General features: G+C 35.0%; 1 protein-coding gene across 1 annotated transcript in view; it reads right to left on the bottom strand.

Annotated features, from left to right (window-relative positions):
- SEL1L2 (SEL1L2 adaptor subunit of ERAD E3 ligase) overlaps nucleotides 1–19,230 on the bottom strand; it is a 162,156-nt gene that overhangs the window by 38,978 nt on the left and 103,948 nt on the right. Inside the window, exons 9-12 of the mRNA XM_051975899.1 lie at nucleotides 15,211–15,365; nucleotides 14,453–14,509; nucleotides 7,520–7,588; nucleotides 5,333–5,410 (exon numbers count right to left, since the gene is read on the bottom strand). Coding sequence (XP_051831859.1) covers nucleotides 5,333–5,410; nucleotides 7,520–7,588; nucleotides 14,453–14,509; nucleotides 15,211–15,365 — 359 coding nt within the window. The remainder of the gene's footprint in view (nucleotides 1–5,332; nucleotides 5,411–7,519; nucleotides 7,589–14,452; nucleotides 14,510–15,210; nucleotides 15,366–19,230) is intronic.

Raw genomic sequence — 19,230 nt, 5'->3', positions numbered from 1 at the left:
CTTTTGACTGTGTGGATCACAATAAAATGTGGCAAGTCCTTAAAGAGATGGGAGCACTAGATTATTTTATTTGTCTTCTGAGGAAATTGCATGTGGATTAAGAAGTAACAGAATAAAACATGAAACTACTGATAGATTTAAGATTGGAAAAGAAGTGTGACAAAGCTATAAATGTCACCTCATTTATTTAACTTTTATGCAAAGTACATCATGCAAAATGCCAGAATGGATGAATCAAAAATTGGAATTAAGGTTGCCAGGAGAAATATCAATTATCTCAGATGTGCAGACAATACTACTCTGATGGCAGGAAGTGAAGTATTAAGAAGCCTCTTGATGAGAGTCAAAGAAGAAAGTGTTAAAGCTGGTTTAGTGTTTAACATAAAAAAATAAGATCTTGGCAACTGATCCCATCATTTCCTGGCAAATAGAGGGAGAAGAAATAGAAGCAGTGTCAGAATTTACATTCCAGGCTTCAAAGATCACTGCAGATAGGGACCAGAACCACAACATTTAAAAAAACCTCTTATTCCTTGAAGGAAAGATATGTCAACTTTGGGCAGCATATTAAAGAATTAAATAAATTTGTTGACAAAGGTCCATATAGTTAAAGCTATGGTTTATCTAATAGCAATGTATGAGAGTTGGACTATATAAAAAACTGAGTCATACAGAATCAACACTTTTCAAATCATAGTGCTAAAGAAGACTTTTGAGGGTATCTTGGACAATAAGAAAATCAAATCATATAATACTTAAATTATTTTTGATTCATCACTGAAAGTTCAAATACTTAAGCTCAAGTTTAAATGCTTTGACCACATGGAAAGATAGGACTCATTGGAAAAATTTCTGCTTTTGGGAAAGATTGAAGGCAAGATAGAAAGGAGATGGCAGAGAGATAAGATATTTAGATACTGCTTCTATGAAGTAATAAATATGAATTTGGACAGATGTTGAGAGAAAATGGAGAATAGAAGAGCTTGATATGCTACAGTCCATTGGATCATGTTGAGTCAGAATTGGACATGACTCAACAATAATCACAAACAACTGTTTTGGTCTCAGAAGGTCCTTAATATTACAATAACAGACATTATTCATTACATAACATGCATAATCCCATTTGCTCCTCACAATAATGAAGTGAGATAAGTACTACAGTAGTATTATCCCCTGGATACTAAGAAACTGAATTCAACATTAAATGATTTATGAATGTTCACATAGGTAGTACTCAGGTCTAGGTACAATTCACTCAATTCCTACAATTCCCTTATAGAGCTTCCTGACTTAAGTCCTGTATATTTTCCACAATACCACACTACATCTCCATTATTATATTTTAAATTATTTCAGTGTGACTTAACTGAATGGGGGTGCAGCAAAAAAATTTCTTGGGGGAAAAAAGGGGTAGTGAGCAGAAAAAGTTTAAGAAGCTTTGTGCTAAAGGTTATATTTAGGGCATCAAAGACTTTCCCTATTTTAATTAACTTATGTCCAAGATATATAGTTTTCTAATTCAACCAGTGTTTATTGAAATTTTGCCATTAGCCTAGGCACTGTAAGGAATAAAAAGAATTATAATTTTTAATGATACTTATAATCTAGTTTTGGGAGGAGATAGTGGGAGAAATAAGGTATGAATATATGTATGCATATATTTAGTAAAATAATGCCAGAGATGCCTCAAGGTAGAATATTTTAAATTGTCAAATAAATTGTACAGACAAAAAGTACTCTAGGATTTCAGAGGATGGAAAAATGACTCTGAAGTGCACTAGAGTCTGGGAAAGTATCATGGAAGGGGGGCATGAGCTGGATTTTGAAGAGCTAGTTGGATATGGGTAGAGAATTTGTGGTATGGGGGGGAGAATTCCAATAAGAAGTGTGTAGGGGCATGCGTGTAATTTATACAGAAAATTATGGAAAGACCAAATGAATTTGGAGATTATTAAAACAAAATTAATAAACTCTCTGCCATATCAGATTCTTGTCTAAAACTCTAGGTTTCAATAATGTGATTCAAAGAAATAATAGTAGATGTGACATATATAGATTTGCATTGGGGCATAGACACATGTGAATGTAAATTCAAGCTGCTAAAGGTAAAGAAGGAACAATTAGGTGGTGTAGTAGATAGAGCATTGAGCTTGGAACCAGAAAGACTCATCTTAATGTGTTCAAATCTGGCCTCAAACATTTGCTAACTGTGTGACTCTGGCCAAATTGCTTGAGCCTGTTTGCCTCAGTTTCTCACCTGTAAAATGAGCTGAAGAAGGAAATGGCAAACCACTCTAATATCTCTGCCAAGAAATTGAAGTCTTTTAAAGCATCAGGTTAATGAATTAATCCTTGGCCATATCTACACTATGTTATGAAAAATAATAGACTGCAGAATGACTTAATATTTCATTTGGATACAAAGGTGGGAAGCTTCGTGTCAGATTTGATTATATATCAAGTCCCAGATAATTGCTGGTCATATTTCACAGAATAGTTTGGGCTGAGATTAGTTTATAAATCAATCATAGATCTGAAATTATTTGGGGTAGATGAAACTGCACTGTTTCCCAGATTCCTGCCCAACTTCATTTTCCCTATGCCTTTTCTCCTCCTCCCCGTTTAGACTCTTCCACTCTTTCACCATAATCTGATTACAGAGAAATATACAAAGCAATAATTATAGAAGTCAAATAATGAATAATTATAAATATCACTTCCTAATAATATGAGCAACAATTATTACACAAATCAAAAAAGAGAGTCCATTAAAGCTGTCTATGTTGCCTCATCATGACAAAGTGATGACCCAGGCTTTTCAGAGACTATACCAGAGAAGAATGAGTTCTGGAGAGTCCTAGCCAGTCAGAAAGAGTTAAAATATAGATTGAATAGTAGATTCCAAATGAGGAAGAAAGGGAACAAGTATTTATTAAACACCTACTATGTGCCAGGCACTGTGCTAAGTGCTTCACAAATATTTGATCCTTTCTATAACTTTGGAATATAGGCGCTATTTCTATTGTTATTTTATAGTTGCGTAAACTGAAGCAGAAAACAATTAAGTAGCTTTCCCAGGGTCATTTGAATTTGAATTCAGCTCTTTCTGACTCTATCCACTGAATCACTAGGTTCAGGCAGATTTATCATGGTAAGCCACAGGGCTTTGCTTTTTTTTGATCACTCCACTAAATTGTCTACTTGGTCATGAAGGGATTGTAATCTGCAATGGGAAAGAAAGTATTCACTTGAATGATCTCATGTATTCTTGAAGCAATCACTACCACCAACCACCTTCATTTTACAGATATAGAAAATGATGCTCAGAAAAGTTAGATGGTTTTCCTATAGTCACATTGCTAATGCGTTTCTGAGTTGGTTTTTGAAGCTACTTCTTATCTCCAAAGTTCAGTAGTTTATCCAGTATGCCATATGGCAGAAAGCTTTATATAGTATTCCCAAGTAATTGTGCCACAATATCAGCAGGTAGGAGCAGATTTTACTAAAATAATAATGCTTCAAAACAATGGTATTATTATCCCATTTTGTAATTCTTAGGAAATAAAATATTTCACACTATGTGCAATTAGAGGATTTAACATAGCTGTTTTAGGGTAGCACAGTGAATAGAGAACCAGGCTTGAAGTCAGGAAGATTCATCTTCCAGAGTTCAAATCCTACCTCAGATACTTCCTAGCTTTGTGACCCTAGGCAAGCCACTTAACCCTGCTTGCCTTAGTTTCCTCATCTGTAAAATGAGCTGGAGAAGGAAATGGCAAACAACTCCAGTATCTTTATCAAAAAAAATCTAAATGGAGACAAGAAGAGTCAGACAGGATTAAAACAACTGAGCACCAATAACTCCAGGATTGCTGATGTTAGTACAGTACTACAGTACTGTAGTATTTGTGCAATTAGATGGTTGATGTATTTAGAACTTCACTATCTTCTTTCCATTTCTTTCTTTTGGTACCCTAAGACAGAGGACTATTTTTCTGCACAGGTAAAGGGAAAAGGTCAGTTTTTTTTGTCTGTCCCATTGCTGACGAGGAGGGTATAATGGAAAAAACCCCAAGAATTGGAATCCAGTGATCCAGGTTTAAATTTTAAAAGTTACTCACTACATCTATTGAAGTTAGGCAAATATTTTGCCCCTCCGAAATTTATTTTTCTTATCCATAAGATGAAGTGTTGGCCTAAAATATCTTTAGATTTCTTTCTAGCTTTCAATAGTACAATTGAAGGTGCACCTTGGACTTTTATCATTTACTTTTATTAGCAATAAAGCAAGAATTCTTTTTTTCACTCTTTAGTAATACTTCACTTTCACATGGCACTTTAAGATTTACTGAGCATTTTCTTCTAGGCTTTAATATTAACTATAGTGCTTGAAGGGGGAAGGAAAGGGAAAAGGAAATAAAAAGCATTTATTTAGTGCCTCCTATGTGCCAGATACTGTGCTAAAAAGCATTTTACAAATGTTATCTCATTTGATCCTCACAACACCACCAGAAGGTACTATTATTATCTCCATTTTTCAGTAAAGAAACTAAAGTAGATATCAGTTTAGTAACTTGCTTAGGGCCACACAGTTAGCAAGGACCTGGGGCTGCTTTTGAGTTCAATTTTCTTGACTCTAAGCATAAAACTCTACCCATTGTGCCACTGACTGGCCTCTATTCCAGTCTTAGTTTTCCTCATTTAAAATGAGAATAAGTATACGTACCACTTATCTCTGGGGGATGTTCTTGTTGAATCGTTTATGTTCTGTCTGACTCTCCCTGACCCAATTTGGGGTTTTCTTGGCAAAGATACTGTTTGCTTCTACAAGACAATTTATAGATAAGGAAACTGAGGCAAACAGGGTTAAGTGTTTTCCTTGGGGGTCATACAGCCAATAAGTGTCTGAGGCCATATCTGAACTCAAGATTTCCTGATTCCAGGACCAGAGCGCTATCCCTTGTGTCACCCAACTATCTCAGGGGTGTTGAGAGGAAAGCATTTTAAAGCCCTAAAACATTTTTTAAAATTGTTTTTGGTCTGGACTAGTGACTTCATCTGTGGATGAAACTCCTGGGAAGGAAACTTCCTCTACCAAAGCATATCAGCAGCTGGTATGCAACACAGAGTGATGTCTTAAGAGAGTTGGAAGCTATAATTATTAGGAGGGTGAGAATAGTTTTCACCAACATTAATATTGTCAGTACTATCTCACTGCCCTAGATTACAAAACTCATCATCCATTATCAATAAAATGCTTGCGGTTTAAGCTCGCCTCTACTATATTAGTTCATCATTTACAAAAATGAAACATTTTACATTTTCATACCTTATTAGCAGCCATGGAAAAGTATTTAAAAGCAGTGACATTATTCTGTGGTACTGCAGGATTGCCTTCTAAGTACATCTAAGAAAAACAAAGAAGAGTAATTATAAGGGAACCTATAGGGAATGTTTGGGAATGATGTTGCCTGATGGCAGAGCAATGGATTAGATGCTTCCCTTTTTGATCCTATCATTTGTACATTTCATACAGAATTATATAATTTTACATGTAGGAGGGATCTTAAGAAATTATCCAGTCTAATCCATATGTAATAATAGCTACAATAATAACATAGCTAACATTTATATAATGCTTTAAGGTTTGCAAGGTGCTTTACAAATATTCTCTCATTTTATCATTACAATAACATTTGAGATACCTCCATGCAACAGCAAAACAGTTTCCAGATCTAGTTCCCCCTTTCTTTCATAATTCATGGTCAGTGTTTGCTATGCAAAATTCACCTTCCCCTGCACATACTCCCTATAGTCTCATCTTTACCTGTTTCAGTTCCATACCCACATAGCCTCATATTTTCTTCTCCCCTCCCATTCCATGGTGCTCTCTCCTCTCTCTTGGTGAGAAATTCCCTTTTTTCATGGATCTTTTTACTTGACACTCTTTCCATCTTCTTTTGCACCAGAAACCCTGCTTTGGTGGATTTGGACCTTTTAGTTTCCAGTTCCCACATTGCAAACCTACTGTACATATTAGTGATCATCTTACAATGGTCAGCCAAGTTCAACCGTACTTCACTTAATTTTCTGGACAACCAGATGACTTGCCTCCCAAGAGATCATGCCCTGAAGGACTTAATTAACTCTTTTCAGCTCTAGAGCCTTCACACTAAAATTTCTGCTGTTCTGACAGGGATGCTTCATTTGGCCCGTTCGACTTCTTCTTCATTTTACTTCCCGGATATCATTTCACCAGATGCCTTGTCACCTTGTGCATACCTTTTACTTTCCTGCTTCATTTCTGCAACCATAATTAAATCTATACAGCCACTCCTGTGGGAAAGAGTTCCCATGTCCACTTTGCTTTGCTTTCATTCTCTATCCTTGTAACTTTTCCAAATCAAAATATCCTTCTCTGACCATTACTCTCTTGTATGAGTGTATGTTGCCTCTCCCTGTTTTATTATAAACTTTTCACTTTTATGTTTATATTTCCAGTGCCTAGCATTGTGCTTGGCACATAATCAGCACTTAATGATTTCTCATTCATTTTTTTTCTCCCAAAGCTCCTGAGGCATTTCTTATCCTATCAAAATGACATATTGTTTGCTGCTCACTCTCTGTCCTCCTGCCACTGTTATTTCACAATTTTTCTTTTCTTTGAGGCTCATTAAATCCAAATCCTTGTTGTAGTCATCCATCTCTCTCCATACACCTCCCTTATGTCTCAAGATTTCTCTGAATCAGTCTTCCTCTCCTCATATGCTAAATTTCAATAAGTATATCAAGTGTCCCTCAACCATACCCTGATCTCTGAGTTCATCAATCCTGAATATATAAGAAAAACAGGCTTGTTCTCTTGATTATCAATGAAACTTAGTACATAAAATCTAAAGAGCTGGTCACCTATTGGTGGGAGAGATTGGCAGACACAAGAGTGAAATTTGAAGATTTTTTTTAATGGAGAGAGGAAGAAAGGTGAAAGAAAGCTACTTAATTCCCAAACATTAACAACTCTACTTTGGGAAATTCAAATTAGAAGCTACTGACCCTGTTGATTTCAGGAACCTGGATGCATGTTCTTATTCAAGAAAGTAGAAGGAGAGATATAGATTGATAGGAGACATAAAGAGAAGGAGCACCCAGTGTTGGAGATCAAGTCTATATTGCTTATGAAGACCCATAAGTGATGGATTCCTTTTATCATTACGTGAGTAGAAGATTACTTTACCAGGCGACCTGTTCAGTTCTTTCCCCACCTACTGGTGGGGAAATACTGCTTTCCATACTGATTTCCAAAGACCAGGCTTTTCCTGAATAAATGAAGTTATCTTCCATAATATGTAGTTAATTTTTCATTTTAGACCTTTATGTTTATTGGCTCCTATAAAATTCTGACTACACAACAGCTGGTCATTTGCTTCTATATATTATTATTTTCTCAGAGGGATTTTAGTTCATCCCTGATGTGTCACAATAAAATTTAAAGTATTAATCAAAAGAAAATATGTACCTTTCCCAGAAATGCCATGGCATTTGTACTTCCTGCCTTGGCTGCCTTCAAGAAGTAGTATAATGCTTTCTAAAGAAGAAGGAAACAATATCACTGACATTCACGAATATGCTCAAGAAAATGACTAATTAAACTGTACTTTTGACTCTGAAAATGGTTATTGTGAAAGTATATATTTAACATTTAAATGGATAAATATTGCTATTTGTGAAAACTTAATAAAGTATATGCTTGACCACTTTTTATTGATTTAAGAAGGGTAAAAATTAAGTCCTACAAAAAGTTGCTTTATTAATCTAGAATAGGTAATAGAACAGTTAAAATAGAACAGTTTACAGATCTAAAATATATTAGTAAACTATATTCTATTAGCAGTAAAAATATTCTATATTAGTAAACTATATTCTAGCAGTAAAAGTAAATTTTTGTATGTGTGTGTAAAACATTAATAAAAATAATGTATTTATGTGTTAGAGACCTTGAACTGTTAGGTTGACAATTATTTGGGACCTTAGAAGTCACATCCTCATGTTATAGAGGAATAAAGTAGTCCATGGAGACAAAGTGACCAACCAGGTCATATTTGTAGCAAGTAAGAGATCTGAGATTCAAAGCCATGTTCTTGAACATTCACTTCTTTTTTTCATTACAATTCAAAGTACTAGTAATTGAAGTTAGGCTTCTAGCACCCATGAACCTGAGATGAATACCTTTTTAAATGAAATTGGAGAGAGCCAGGCACGAGACAAGACATTTGTTTCATACCCATGATGGAACCTCAAAATAAACCAGGGCTGGATTGGATATACACTCCCATCATCTGTCAGAAAGGTCTTTATGTTGGTTTACTTGAAATAATCAAAGGGAATACCTATAGTAATCAAAGGTGGATGGTTTCTTCAGACCTGTTTTGTGAGACAGTAATATTTTGTTGCTCCTATTGAATGGTGAGGTTGTTCTTCTCCTCAAAGAAGCATATAGAGCTTTTTTTTGTTAAACAGGAGTTGCTCATAGGCATATTGACATCTTATTTCAGAATCATTTCCTAACTCCTATTTACTGAACTTTAAAAAAAAACACAAAGTATTATGGGGATAAATGTCAATAATGATAAAGATATATGCTTTAAATACATTATCACACAGGAACTTCTACAAGTAAGTTCTTTAAATATTACTAAACCATTTTACTGATTGTGCAAATTGTTTGGGGGGGGGGTTCTACAGAGTTATGAAGAGGAGGAGAGGGACGAAACTTAAATTAGAAAGTTGAGGTTGAAGCTTAGAAAATGGAAGTTGCGACAGAGAACAAGGAAATGAAACTAATAAAAGGAAAATGTAATGTAATATAATAGGGATTTAGAATTTGTTGTAAAATGTAATTAGAGGTGGAGAACCACTTATATGCTTGGGGGAGGATATAATGATGTAATTAGGGAAGGAGAGTCACGTGGGAGAATTAGATTCTTTATAGTCTTTATAGTTCTCAGCCAATAAGGAATTAGGGGAAGGATTGGATTACATCCAAATAAGATGAATGCCAAGGGAAGGTGTAATGATATGACTGGGGTATAGATTCACACTCATATGTGGGGATGGATTGTGAACTCTATTTTACGCAGTTATTGGGGCAGTAGGGGAGTAATTTGCAGGCATAGAAAAGACATGTCTATTGATTACAAGTGTTCCTATTCTATAGGTTACCCAGTTTTGCATTTGTGTAATGAAAGATTTTTAACTTCACTCTTCCAAAGGGCAATGGAGTTATTTCTCACAGTGATGAGGAGTGGAGGCCCACAGGTCTTAGGTGATTTTCTATATCTATTAATGTCTATTTATAGACATAGATATGTAGACAATAGCATATATATTATATATGTATATATATGTAATATATATATTTGACATTACATATATATATTTGACACTATAAAGTGTCAAAGGCAAGATTTGAACTCAACTCTTCTTGACTTCAAGCTCATTGTTTTTCCCCATTTCATCTAGATGCCTCTTATTCATATTAAAGCATTCATTCATTCAAACTAAATATTTATCAGATGGCTAATATGTATAAGATGTGCAGGGCATAGAAAAATGATAGACCTGATGTCAGCCCTAAAGCAACTTATAATCTACTAGGAGAGTAAGATGTACATAGACAGGTATAGCTTGAAACATGTCACAGGCACCCTGCCAAAGAGCAGTGAGAGGATGTGAAAGTAATATAGTCGATTGGAAAGAACACTGGCTTTGGAGTCAGAGGATGTGTGGTTCTAATACCTACCACCTGTATTACTTTGAAAAAGTCATTTGAGCTATTTAGGCCTCAGTTCACTCAAATGTAAAAAAAAAAAAAAAAAAAAGAAATGAGCTAGATGATCCAAAAGGTCCCTTTCTTCACTAAATCTATGATCCTGTAATATTTAAAAGCTATTAAGAAGTTTTGAGTTTGATCTATACCTGTATATCCATGTCTAGCACACCTAGGGAAATGATTTTTCCTTAGGATACTATATAATGTATAAACCTAAATTAAGGAAATTTATGACAGTGTCTAATTTTCCACTATAGATTCTTTGTAAATATGAAGCTATTCAAAGTAAAAAAAAATTTTTTTTAAGTTTGTTTTTCATAAGATCATAAAATCTAGAGCTGGAAAGTTCCTTATATATCATGGAGTCAAACTCTTTCATTCATAGATGGGAAAATTGAGACCCAGAGTATTGGAAAGATTGCCACAGAACAACAGATCAAGTTAATGGCAGAGCTGATGCAGAATCTAGGTTTCCTGACTATAAGATCTTCTAGCTCTTACATTACAAATACTCTGCAATACTGTTTCTCTAAAGCAACTATTTAGAGGAAGAAAAAAATGCACCCGAGCCTTTATAAGAGAATAAACTGTTCCCTTTGACACAAATTAAGCCTTTGGTGAATTGTTTTAAAAATGATGTGCCTCAGAGGCCCAAAGGAGTTGTTGAATCTCTCCAAAATATCTAATTTACCCCCAGAGAGTAGCTTACTCACTTGACAGTGACTGAAGCCCCCATAGTACTTTGCTTGTGTTTTCTTTCTTGAGTGGAGGAGGGAAGGAAACTGTCTTAGAATTACTTCTTGTACTACTTCTTCCCAATATATACTCTAATTCTTCCTTTTTGATTTTACTAGTAGACATCCAAAATGTACCTGTCAAATCTAGTCAATTCTGAGCCTGTGTGCATATTTGTAAGTATAATCACATTAATATTCTGTGTAGAAAATTCAAGATAATGCAATCAAAATTTCACAGGCCTTTATTAAAAAATTATTTTATAGGAGAAGCAAAAAAATTCCTTTGACTTTATCCTCCCCCTGCTTAATTCTTTGAGACAATCAATGAGACTATCCTAAATGGTAATTACATAAAGCAGCACATGTTACTTGGAATTCTGACAGACAGGCTCCAGCTAGTTCAAAGAATCTCCCACCTCTGAATAGGAAAGTATTTCTGAAACTGAAGAGACCATTCTGTGGAGAGAGGCCCAGAGGTCTGTGCAAGGGATAGTTGCCCAGTGAATGACTGGAGTATTGCCTTTGGAACAGCTACAATTCTGAGGCAAATTGACTGGCTCAGATTCACTTTGATGTTTTAATCAAATTTGTTAGGGAGCAATGTGGTACAGCAGAAAGAACAGTAAATCTGGGGGTCAGGGTTCCAGGATTTGAATCTTGACTCTGCCATATATAGCCTGTGTAAACCAGGAAAACTCAATTCCTAGACCCTGGATTTACTGTTTTGTAAAATGAGGGGCTTAGAGTAGATGCATTCTAAAGTTGCTTATAAATGTCAGTCTATGATATAATCTAAGTAGGTAAGCTATTTAATAAATGAACTTCTATTTGCTTCTACTTGCAATAAATGTACTGTTTTTAGGGATAGGCACTGGGAGTGTCTTGTGTGTGAAAGAACAGTTAGAAAGCCAGTGTTACTGAATCGAAAAGTACATATTGGGGGGTAAGATATAAGGCTGGAAAGTTAGGGGGGCTAGATTATGAAAGTCTTTGAATGCCAGATAGTACATTTTATATTTGATCTTGGGGTGATAGCCACTGGAGCTCACTGAGTAGGGAAGTGACTTGGTCAGACTTGAGTTTTGGGGAAATCACATTAGTAGCTGAATGGAGGATGGTTTACAGTAGGGAGAGACTAGAGGCAAGCAGACCCAGCAGTAGTCTACTGCAAAGATGGAAGATGATGAGGGCCCTGTACTAGAGTAATGGCAGTGTCAGAAGAGAGAAGAGGCCACATGAGAGATGTTACTGACATTGATAGGTTTTGGCAGCAATTTGGAAGGGGAGGGAGTGAGAGATGGGGAACTGAGCCAACTTCTAGCTTGGTTGAATTTGTAGAACTGGGAGGATGGTGTTGCTCTCTAAAGTGATAAAAATAGGAGAAGGAAAAGTTGTAGTGGGGATGATAATGTTTTGCATATGTTAAATTTAAGCTATCTATTGACCATCCATCTTGGGATGTCAGAAAGGCAACTGGATGTGGAAAGAGACAGACAGACAGACACACAGACAGAGAGGAAGAAACAGAGAAATAGAGGCAGAGATACAGAGAAAATGTATATTAGTATCTCCTAGTATGAGGATAGGAGTAGGGGAATGGAGAAAAATTGTGAGCCATATACTGACTTCATTGAACAATAAAGAATAACCTAGAGGTCTATAGCATATAACTATCAGGATTTTGATGGAGTAGTATAAATGAATATCACGTGGGGGGAGAACCTGGAAGTACCAGTGGGAAGAAGGTGTGTTCCAACTCTCTTGCCCTAATCAATCAACTGAGGAAAATGAATGAAGGTCCAGCTAATCCTGAGGAAGATGGTAAGAAGGGCTGTGTTATCTGGGAAAGTCAGGTTTAGTAATAGCTAGTAGATGGAAGGAGTGGGAGAGACAAAGATTAAGGATGAAAGGAAGTTTATTGCCTATGGAACAGACATTTTAGAGGAAACAGTGGAGGGTTGATGAAATTCATCAGAACAATGACTCACATTTATGTTTGACATGTTTCTAAAACATTTTTCTTTATGATATTTCTATAGTATAGAAGTGTAAGTAGTTTTAACCTTCATTTTGCAAGAGCCTAAGGTAACATAGCTTAGTAAGAGTTAGAGTTGAGCCTTGAACTCAAGAGTTCTGACTTCAAGATCAATTCTCTTTCCATTTTATCACAATGCCATATTTGTCCTGCATTATTTAGGTGACATATTTTTGCATCTAAGAAATTTGAAAGAGACCCACCCCCAAATTTATAGATTAGGCATGGGTGATCCTAAATAGTAGAAGAAAAGTACTGAATCAGGATTCATTATTAATAGAATATGTGAAACTCTCACTGTTTATTGATTAAAGATTTTGTTTTTCTCTAGAGAGTAATGTAAAGTAAGTCATTATAGCCTTGGATTTTTGACTTACTGCAAGCAGCCCACTGCAGTGACAACAAGGTTCTAGAATTCCTTACATAACAAGCTAAGATACTGGTTATGAGATGTGTAAAAATCCAAAGATCTATATAATACATCCATTTCATATTGCACAGGCTAGCAATTTCATTACATTTTATGAAATAACCTTTATTTGTATGAGGCTTACTCAGTCTTCACTATATCTTCCATAAAACCTAAAACTCAGTATTAAAATAAAAATAACTCATAAAAAAATAAAGCAAGATCTGCAAAAAGGGCTGGCTGATTTTTCTTTTAAATAGATTTTATTATTAAATAGCTACTTTACTTAATTTTTATTACTTAATAATAGGAAATTTAGAATACAAAAAAATAGGGTATGTGATTCTTTGAGAGAAAGACTGTGGCATGAATCTAAATGGTAAATGTTATAAAAGTATCATTTAAGAAATTTCTGTTGAGTATTCAATTCTGGGTTGAAGAGAGTGGTATATCCAAAAATGATGAATATAAAAACAAAAGCTATCAATAAAACTTATTTAAATTAAAAAATACCTATTCCATCCTCCCAAAATAAGATTTTGATTCTCATAACAATTATTAGACTTTAGAAATTATCCCTTTTTAATGTTTCTATCTTTTGGTACTTCTGTAGAAGACTTTTCCATGAACAATGTATTTTTCTTACCATAAATATAAAGTGTTAATTACTTTCCAAATCTCATAGGAATAAGGTGAAGACTAGTTAATAAAATGATTGAAAGGTGCTTTGCAAATACATAAAAAATTTTAATAATATTTTTAATTATGCTCTAAGTTAATTGCTTTAGTGCTAAATATAGGCCTGTGTCTAATGAATGTATGACCAGGCCAAATCCCCAGCAGAACAAGTTGGGGGATGCATGGATCATATTACCTGGTATAGGTGATTAAGGCCATCATGGATATGTGGGTTAGGATAATGCTTGCAAAACTTTCTAACCATCTTTTTGTGCATAAGGGCCTGCCTGTCTAATTCTATTACCAATCAATAATGTAAATAATAGTTAACAGTCTAAGATAGGAAGGGAGACTTGATCTTTTTAAAACAAAGGTACCAGGACTTATGTATTAGCTTTTCCTTCAGGGGTGATAAAAAAGACCAATTCTTCCTTCCCACCAAATCAGCCTGAGTCCTCCTCTTGCCAGCCCTGACATCATTCCCCTATTCATGTCTCATGTTATCTTTGAGAAGGACAACTGGAAGAGATAAGAATGTTATTCCTGGGTTATTTGTATCCTTTAAGAAGTAGTGAAGCTAAGGTGCCTAGAGGATAAATGAAAGGCTTCTAGGAAGTCCTCTCCATTCTTCCCCTTCCCTCTAATTTCCTCCTTAATCCCAATCAATGTTTTTTCCCCTAAAGCTAAAATCATCTACAACTCTACCAAGATTAATGATACATCCCATTCAATTTTTAAGGCTGAATTACATGTATACCTACATAGAAATCCTGTTCGAGTCCTTTCCGTCCAATTAGATGTAATTGTCCGAGAGATACCTAAGAATAATGATTAAAAATGTTTGTTTTACTAACATTCAGTTTCATGAACACAGAAAGAATAATCAATTATGCATAATGTTGCTATGGTATTTGGATTCTTCAGGGATTCATCATCTTTCTTGCATTTTGTTTATCTTAGAAGACAGAATAAAGCTACTAGCTTAGGCATCTTTTTCTGAACAGAGGAACTGTGCTCTTTTAAATACATCAGGAATTGTTTATTGCTAGCCATAGTTTTTCAGTCCCAACAGTATGTTGATTTGCTAGGATATGGCAACTAGGTTCTTATACAAGAGGGGTTAAATCGTTGCCCTCATGAATTCCACTGAGATGGTTTTAAAATATCATTCCCTAAAATATATTGATCATGGGTCCTTCTTAAATCCATTTAAATGAAGAATACTTTTTGATGCCTTTTTCTTTTCTCTCTAAAAATAAGCATTTTTTTCCCCAAAGAAATGTTCACTTGGAATAATAGAATGCAAATAACTCTGCAATTTTTATTACAGTCATGCTTGTAGCCTCAGGGACACTCTTTGTTTTGTAGGAGACACAAGCTAAGGAAAACTATTGGATAAAACAGAAGTCGTATAGAAAAGGATATACCTTTCCCTTCTGCACTCTGATAGGTTCATGGTTAATTAAGCCCCTTGTTGTTTTGCTTGTCATAAAAGTGGAAACTCATTTGTATGCGTTACCTGTATTTGAATATCTCCTCTTTCTGCCAAAAATTTATAGTATTGGTATACATCCCAATCCAAAATCTCACTGTTGGAACTCAGATTTTCAGGTCTCTCAGCTAGTCTCACTTTTTCCACAGGGACACCTTCATTTTTTTCCAATTTACTAGCAACTGTGAATAGAAACATACCCAGAAATAATCAAGGATACATATGATAGCCAATGAATGCAGATCAATTGACTAAAGCAGAAGAGGCTGCTGACTATTCAAGTGTCAAGTTATTATTTTTAGTGATTAGTGATTCCTGTACGTTTTTAACAGACATACAAGAAACCTAGTTATTTATTTTCAATTTTTTAGAGTATCACATGTGTGCACCTTAATGGGTGCTTAATTTTTATTCAGATGAACTGAATTTTCATCTTAAAAAAATAATCACATCACTAAATATTTCTGAGTGAGAAAAAAATAGAACAAAAATAATAAGGAGGAGGAGGAGTTAAACCCAAAGGGAATCAAGGAAATAGTAACATAGCACCTAGATGCTCTTGATGAGTTCAATTCAGTACTTTTAGATAAATAACTTCCAAGGGGACTGAAAGCACTGACATTTGTGATTGTTGAGCCCCTGTCAATGATTTTTAAAAAGGTCATGGAGAAGGACAAATGTAGTCTAGAGTTGGAGTAGGATAAATGATATCTTAATTTAAAAAAATAAGCAAAGAATGGAAACCATACAAATATTCTCTAAGTCATAGAATGATTAATAAACATCTAGAAATGAGACCAGTGATAAAGAGAATCAAGAGTAGGTCATGCAAGATTAACATTTCTTTCTTTTTTTTGATTGGTTTACTAGACTGATAGATCAGGGGAATGCTGTAAATAGTATTTACCTATATTTTAGCAAAACATTTTCAAAAGTATCTCACAATATCTCTCTGAGTATTGGAAAAATGTTAGCTAGGCAACGGTACATGTAGGGAAATTTGGAACTGATTAAATGGTTGGTCCCTAACAATAGTCATTAATGTCTAGTCAGAGGTAGTTAGGGAGACCTCTTAGGTTGTCCCAGGCAAATGTGCTTATTCCTATGCTATTTAACATTTTTGTCAATAATTTGTACAAAGATATAAATGAAATGTTTATAAAATTTGAAGATGACTCACATTGGATAACAAAGGCAAGAATTCTCCTCCAAACCTAGAACTTTGGATTGAATCTAATAAGACAAAACTTAAGAGAGAATAAATGCAAACTATCATATTTTGGTTCCCAAATCAATTCCACACATGCAAAATGGATTTGGGAGAAGAATTAAGGCTAGATAGTAGCTCTTCTGAAAAAGATCATTAGACAATACTTTCAATAAAAGTCAGTAGTGTGCTGCTATGGTCAATAAAATTAATGTAATCAGGGAAGCTAGGTAGCACAATGAATAGAGCACGGGCCCTGAAGTTAGGAGGATCTGAATTCAATGTGATCTCAGACACTTAACACTTCTAGCTGTGTGACCCTGGGCAAGTCACTTAATCCCAATTGCCTCAGCAAAAGCATAACAAAACTAATGTAATCTTAGCCCTTTCATGAGAACTTCTAATGAGAAGCAACCTGCTATGCTTCCCAAAACAAAGCACTAGTCTTTTGAATCATTCTAATTGTTAGGAAGTTTTGGCTCACATTAAATGTAAATCTGCCTCTCTGTTACACATCCATTAATTGCTCCTACTTCTGCCCTATGGAGTCGAGCAGAATTAAGTTTAATCTCCCCCCCTCCCGCCCCCCCTTCCCCCCTCACCACACACACAAGGCATTGCTCAAATACTCAAGACAACTACTATGTAATCCCTAACTTCATTTTAGTTTTAATATCTTCAACTGATCTCCAGCTGACATGATTTTAAAATTGGCTAACCTGGTTGTACTCCTATGGATATTTTCCAACATATCAATATACTTCCTAAAAGGAAATAATTGGAACTGAACACAAAATTTGTAGGTGGGTATGGAGTATGGGTTAGGTGTATTGGAAAAGGAAACTTCTCCTTTCTCCTGATGTTCTCCTGATGTTCAGGTCACCTGATCTAGATGAGTTATCCTCAAGTACTCAATAAAACTACTTCTAGGTATTCTATATATCTACATTCGCTCAAAACCATAGTTTACAAGTCCTGAAACAGAAGGGGAAGAGCCACTGATTTTTGGTTGGTTCTTCTGGCCCTCTGCTAGGTATAATAACAGAACTTGCTCAAGCTTTATGTATGCCTGTGACAATATGACAGCACAACGACTGCCATGAAATATGCACTTAAATATTTGTAGACCATTTTAAGCATTTAATAAATGCTTGTTAACTGGTTTGGGAAGGATAGAGTACAGGAGAACCATCACTTTCTTGGTCCTGGATACTATGTCTTTAAAAAAAAACTTAAAAAATATCATGCTATTCTATATTTAACAAACACTCAGGAACTATAAACATTATTGCATATAAAGAACATACATATGAAACTATGAATTTTTACTATGAACAACTTGACTCTTTAAAAAAAGTATATGATAAATTTAACTTGTCATTTTCTAAGTTGTCCTGCTTCTTTGTAGCCTCCACAGAACTTCCCTCTGTTCCTTACTGCTTTTAAATGCTTTGTCACCATTTATTTCCTCCTCCCTCCAATTTTAAAACTCCCAAACAAAACAAAACCTCTCTTGTTTCGAATAATGTTGTACCTTTCTTAAGAGAGCCTAAGATCACCATAGCTTTTTAGGCTTCCATATCACAAAACTGACTCACAGGGAGCCTGCAATTCTTTAAAAACCTCAAATGTTTTGACAACTATCTGTATTATATGATTCCCTGGTCCAAATGTAAAGCTTCACATGTATCCCTTCTTTATTTCATCTTGTTAGATTTGGTCCCATGTTTTAGTTGGTCAAGATCATTTTGCATCCTAGTTCTATCATTGAACATGTTACTTATCCCTGCTATAGTTTCTTTGGGACTCCACCTCTACAAAACCTATTGTAATGATGAAAGGACCTTGGAGAGCTCTTTGAAGTGGCTGTCTGGGCTGGACCAGCTCATCTCTACAACTGCAGAGAGGACAGATCTGTGGCTATCATTGGAGGACCACAACAGCTTTCTCTGTCCAGATGGGGACCCTGCTTGACTTCTCTGAAGCTTTTCCTAATCCTCTGCTAGTACCTTTCCTTTATTGATTATTTCCAATTTATCTTCTCTGTTTGCATGGTGCCTCCTTGTTTATGTACGTGAAAGCAGACTTTTTTTTTTTTCTTTTGGTGGTTGTGGTGAAGGGATAGGGCTTTCTTTGTATCATTAGTGCTTAGCACTAGAAACAAGCTGTTAATAAATGCTTTTTTGACTTGACTGGCTTGACTTTGTGTTATTTATCAATTCAATAAACATATTCCCCATGCCTTTCTTTTTTGCCTGCTAATTTATTGGCACAGTGAATTTCCCTGTAAAGAAACTTTCTCTCCCAATGTAGATCAGCAGCTTCTCTGCAATTTACAGCTTTAGAGAGTTGCCTATGATTATATTCTATCAGAAAACATAGAAACCAAAATTTAGTTCTGCCCTCTCTTGGACTATGCCAAGCCAATTGTATAGCTTCATAAGCATTGAATCTCATCATCATTATATTCTTAACAAAATAACAAATACTCAAAACTGTTGAGCCCATGTCTTGTCAAAAAATTGACTTTATCCAGTGACATTTCTCATAAAGTGAGAAATTTTAGGGGAATATCTGGGAATACTTGCTACATTTATCTTTCATATCTTTTAAAAATAATAATAGCTTTTTAATTTTCAAAATACATGCAAAGATTGTTTTCAACTTCACACCCTTGCAAAAATGTCTTTCATATCTATCTCCATTTTTAAGGACATTTTATGCTCACAAAATAATCTACAAAATGGGAGGCTTTCTTTAGGTCCTTTTTTCTAGGAGGGAGACAGCCAGGACTTTGTGATTTATTTGAACTTAATAAAAAGACTAACATCACATTCTTG

This window comes from Antechinus flavipes, chromosome 2 (assembly GCF_016432865.1).
Source record: "Antechinus flavipes isolate AdamAnt ecotype Samford, QLD, Australia chromosome 2, AdamAnt_v2, whole genome shotgun sequence".
NCBI classification, from domain to species: Eukaryota; Metazoa; Chordata; class Mammalia; order Dasyuromorphia; family Dasyuridae; genus Antechinus; species Antechinus flavipes.
This window is presented reverse-complemented; position numbering and strand designations above follow the sequence as displayed.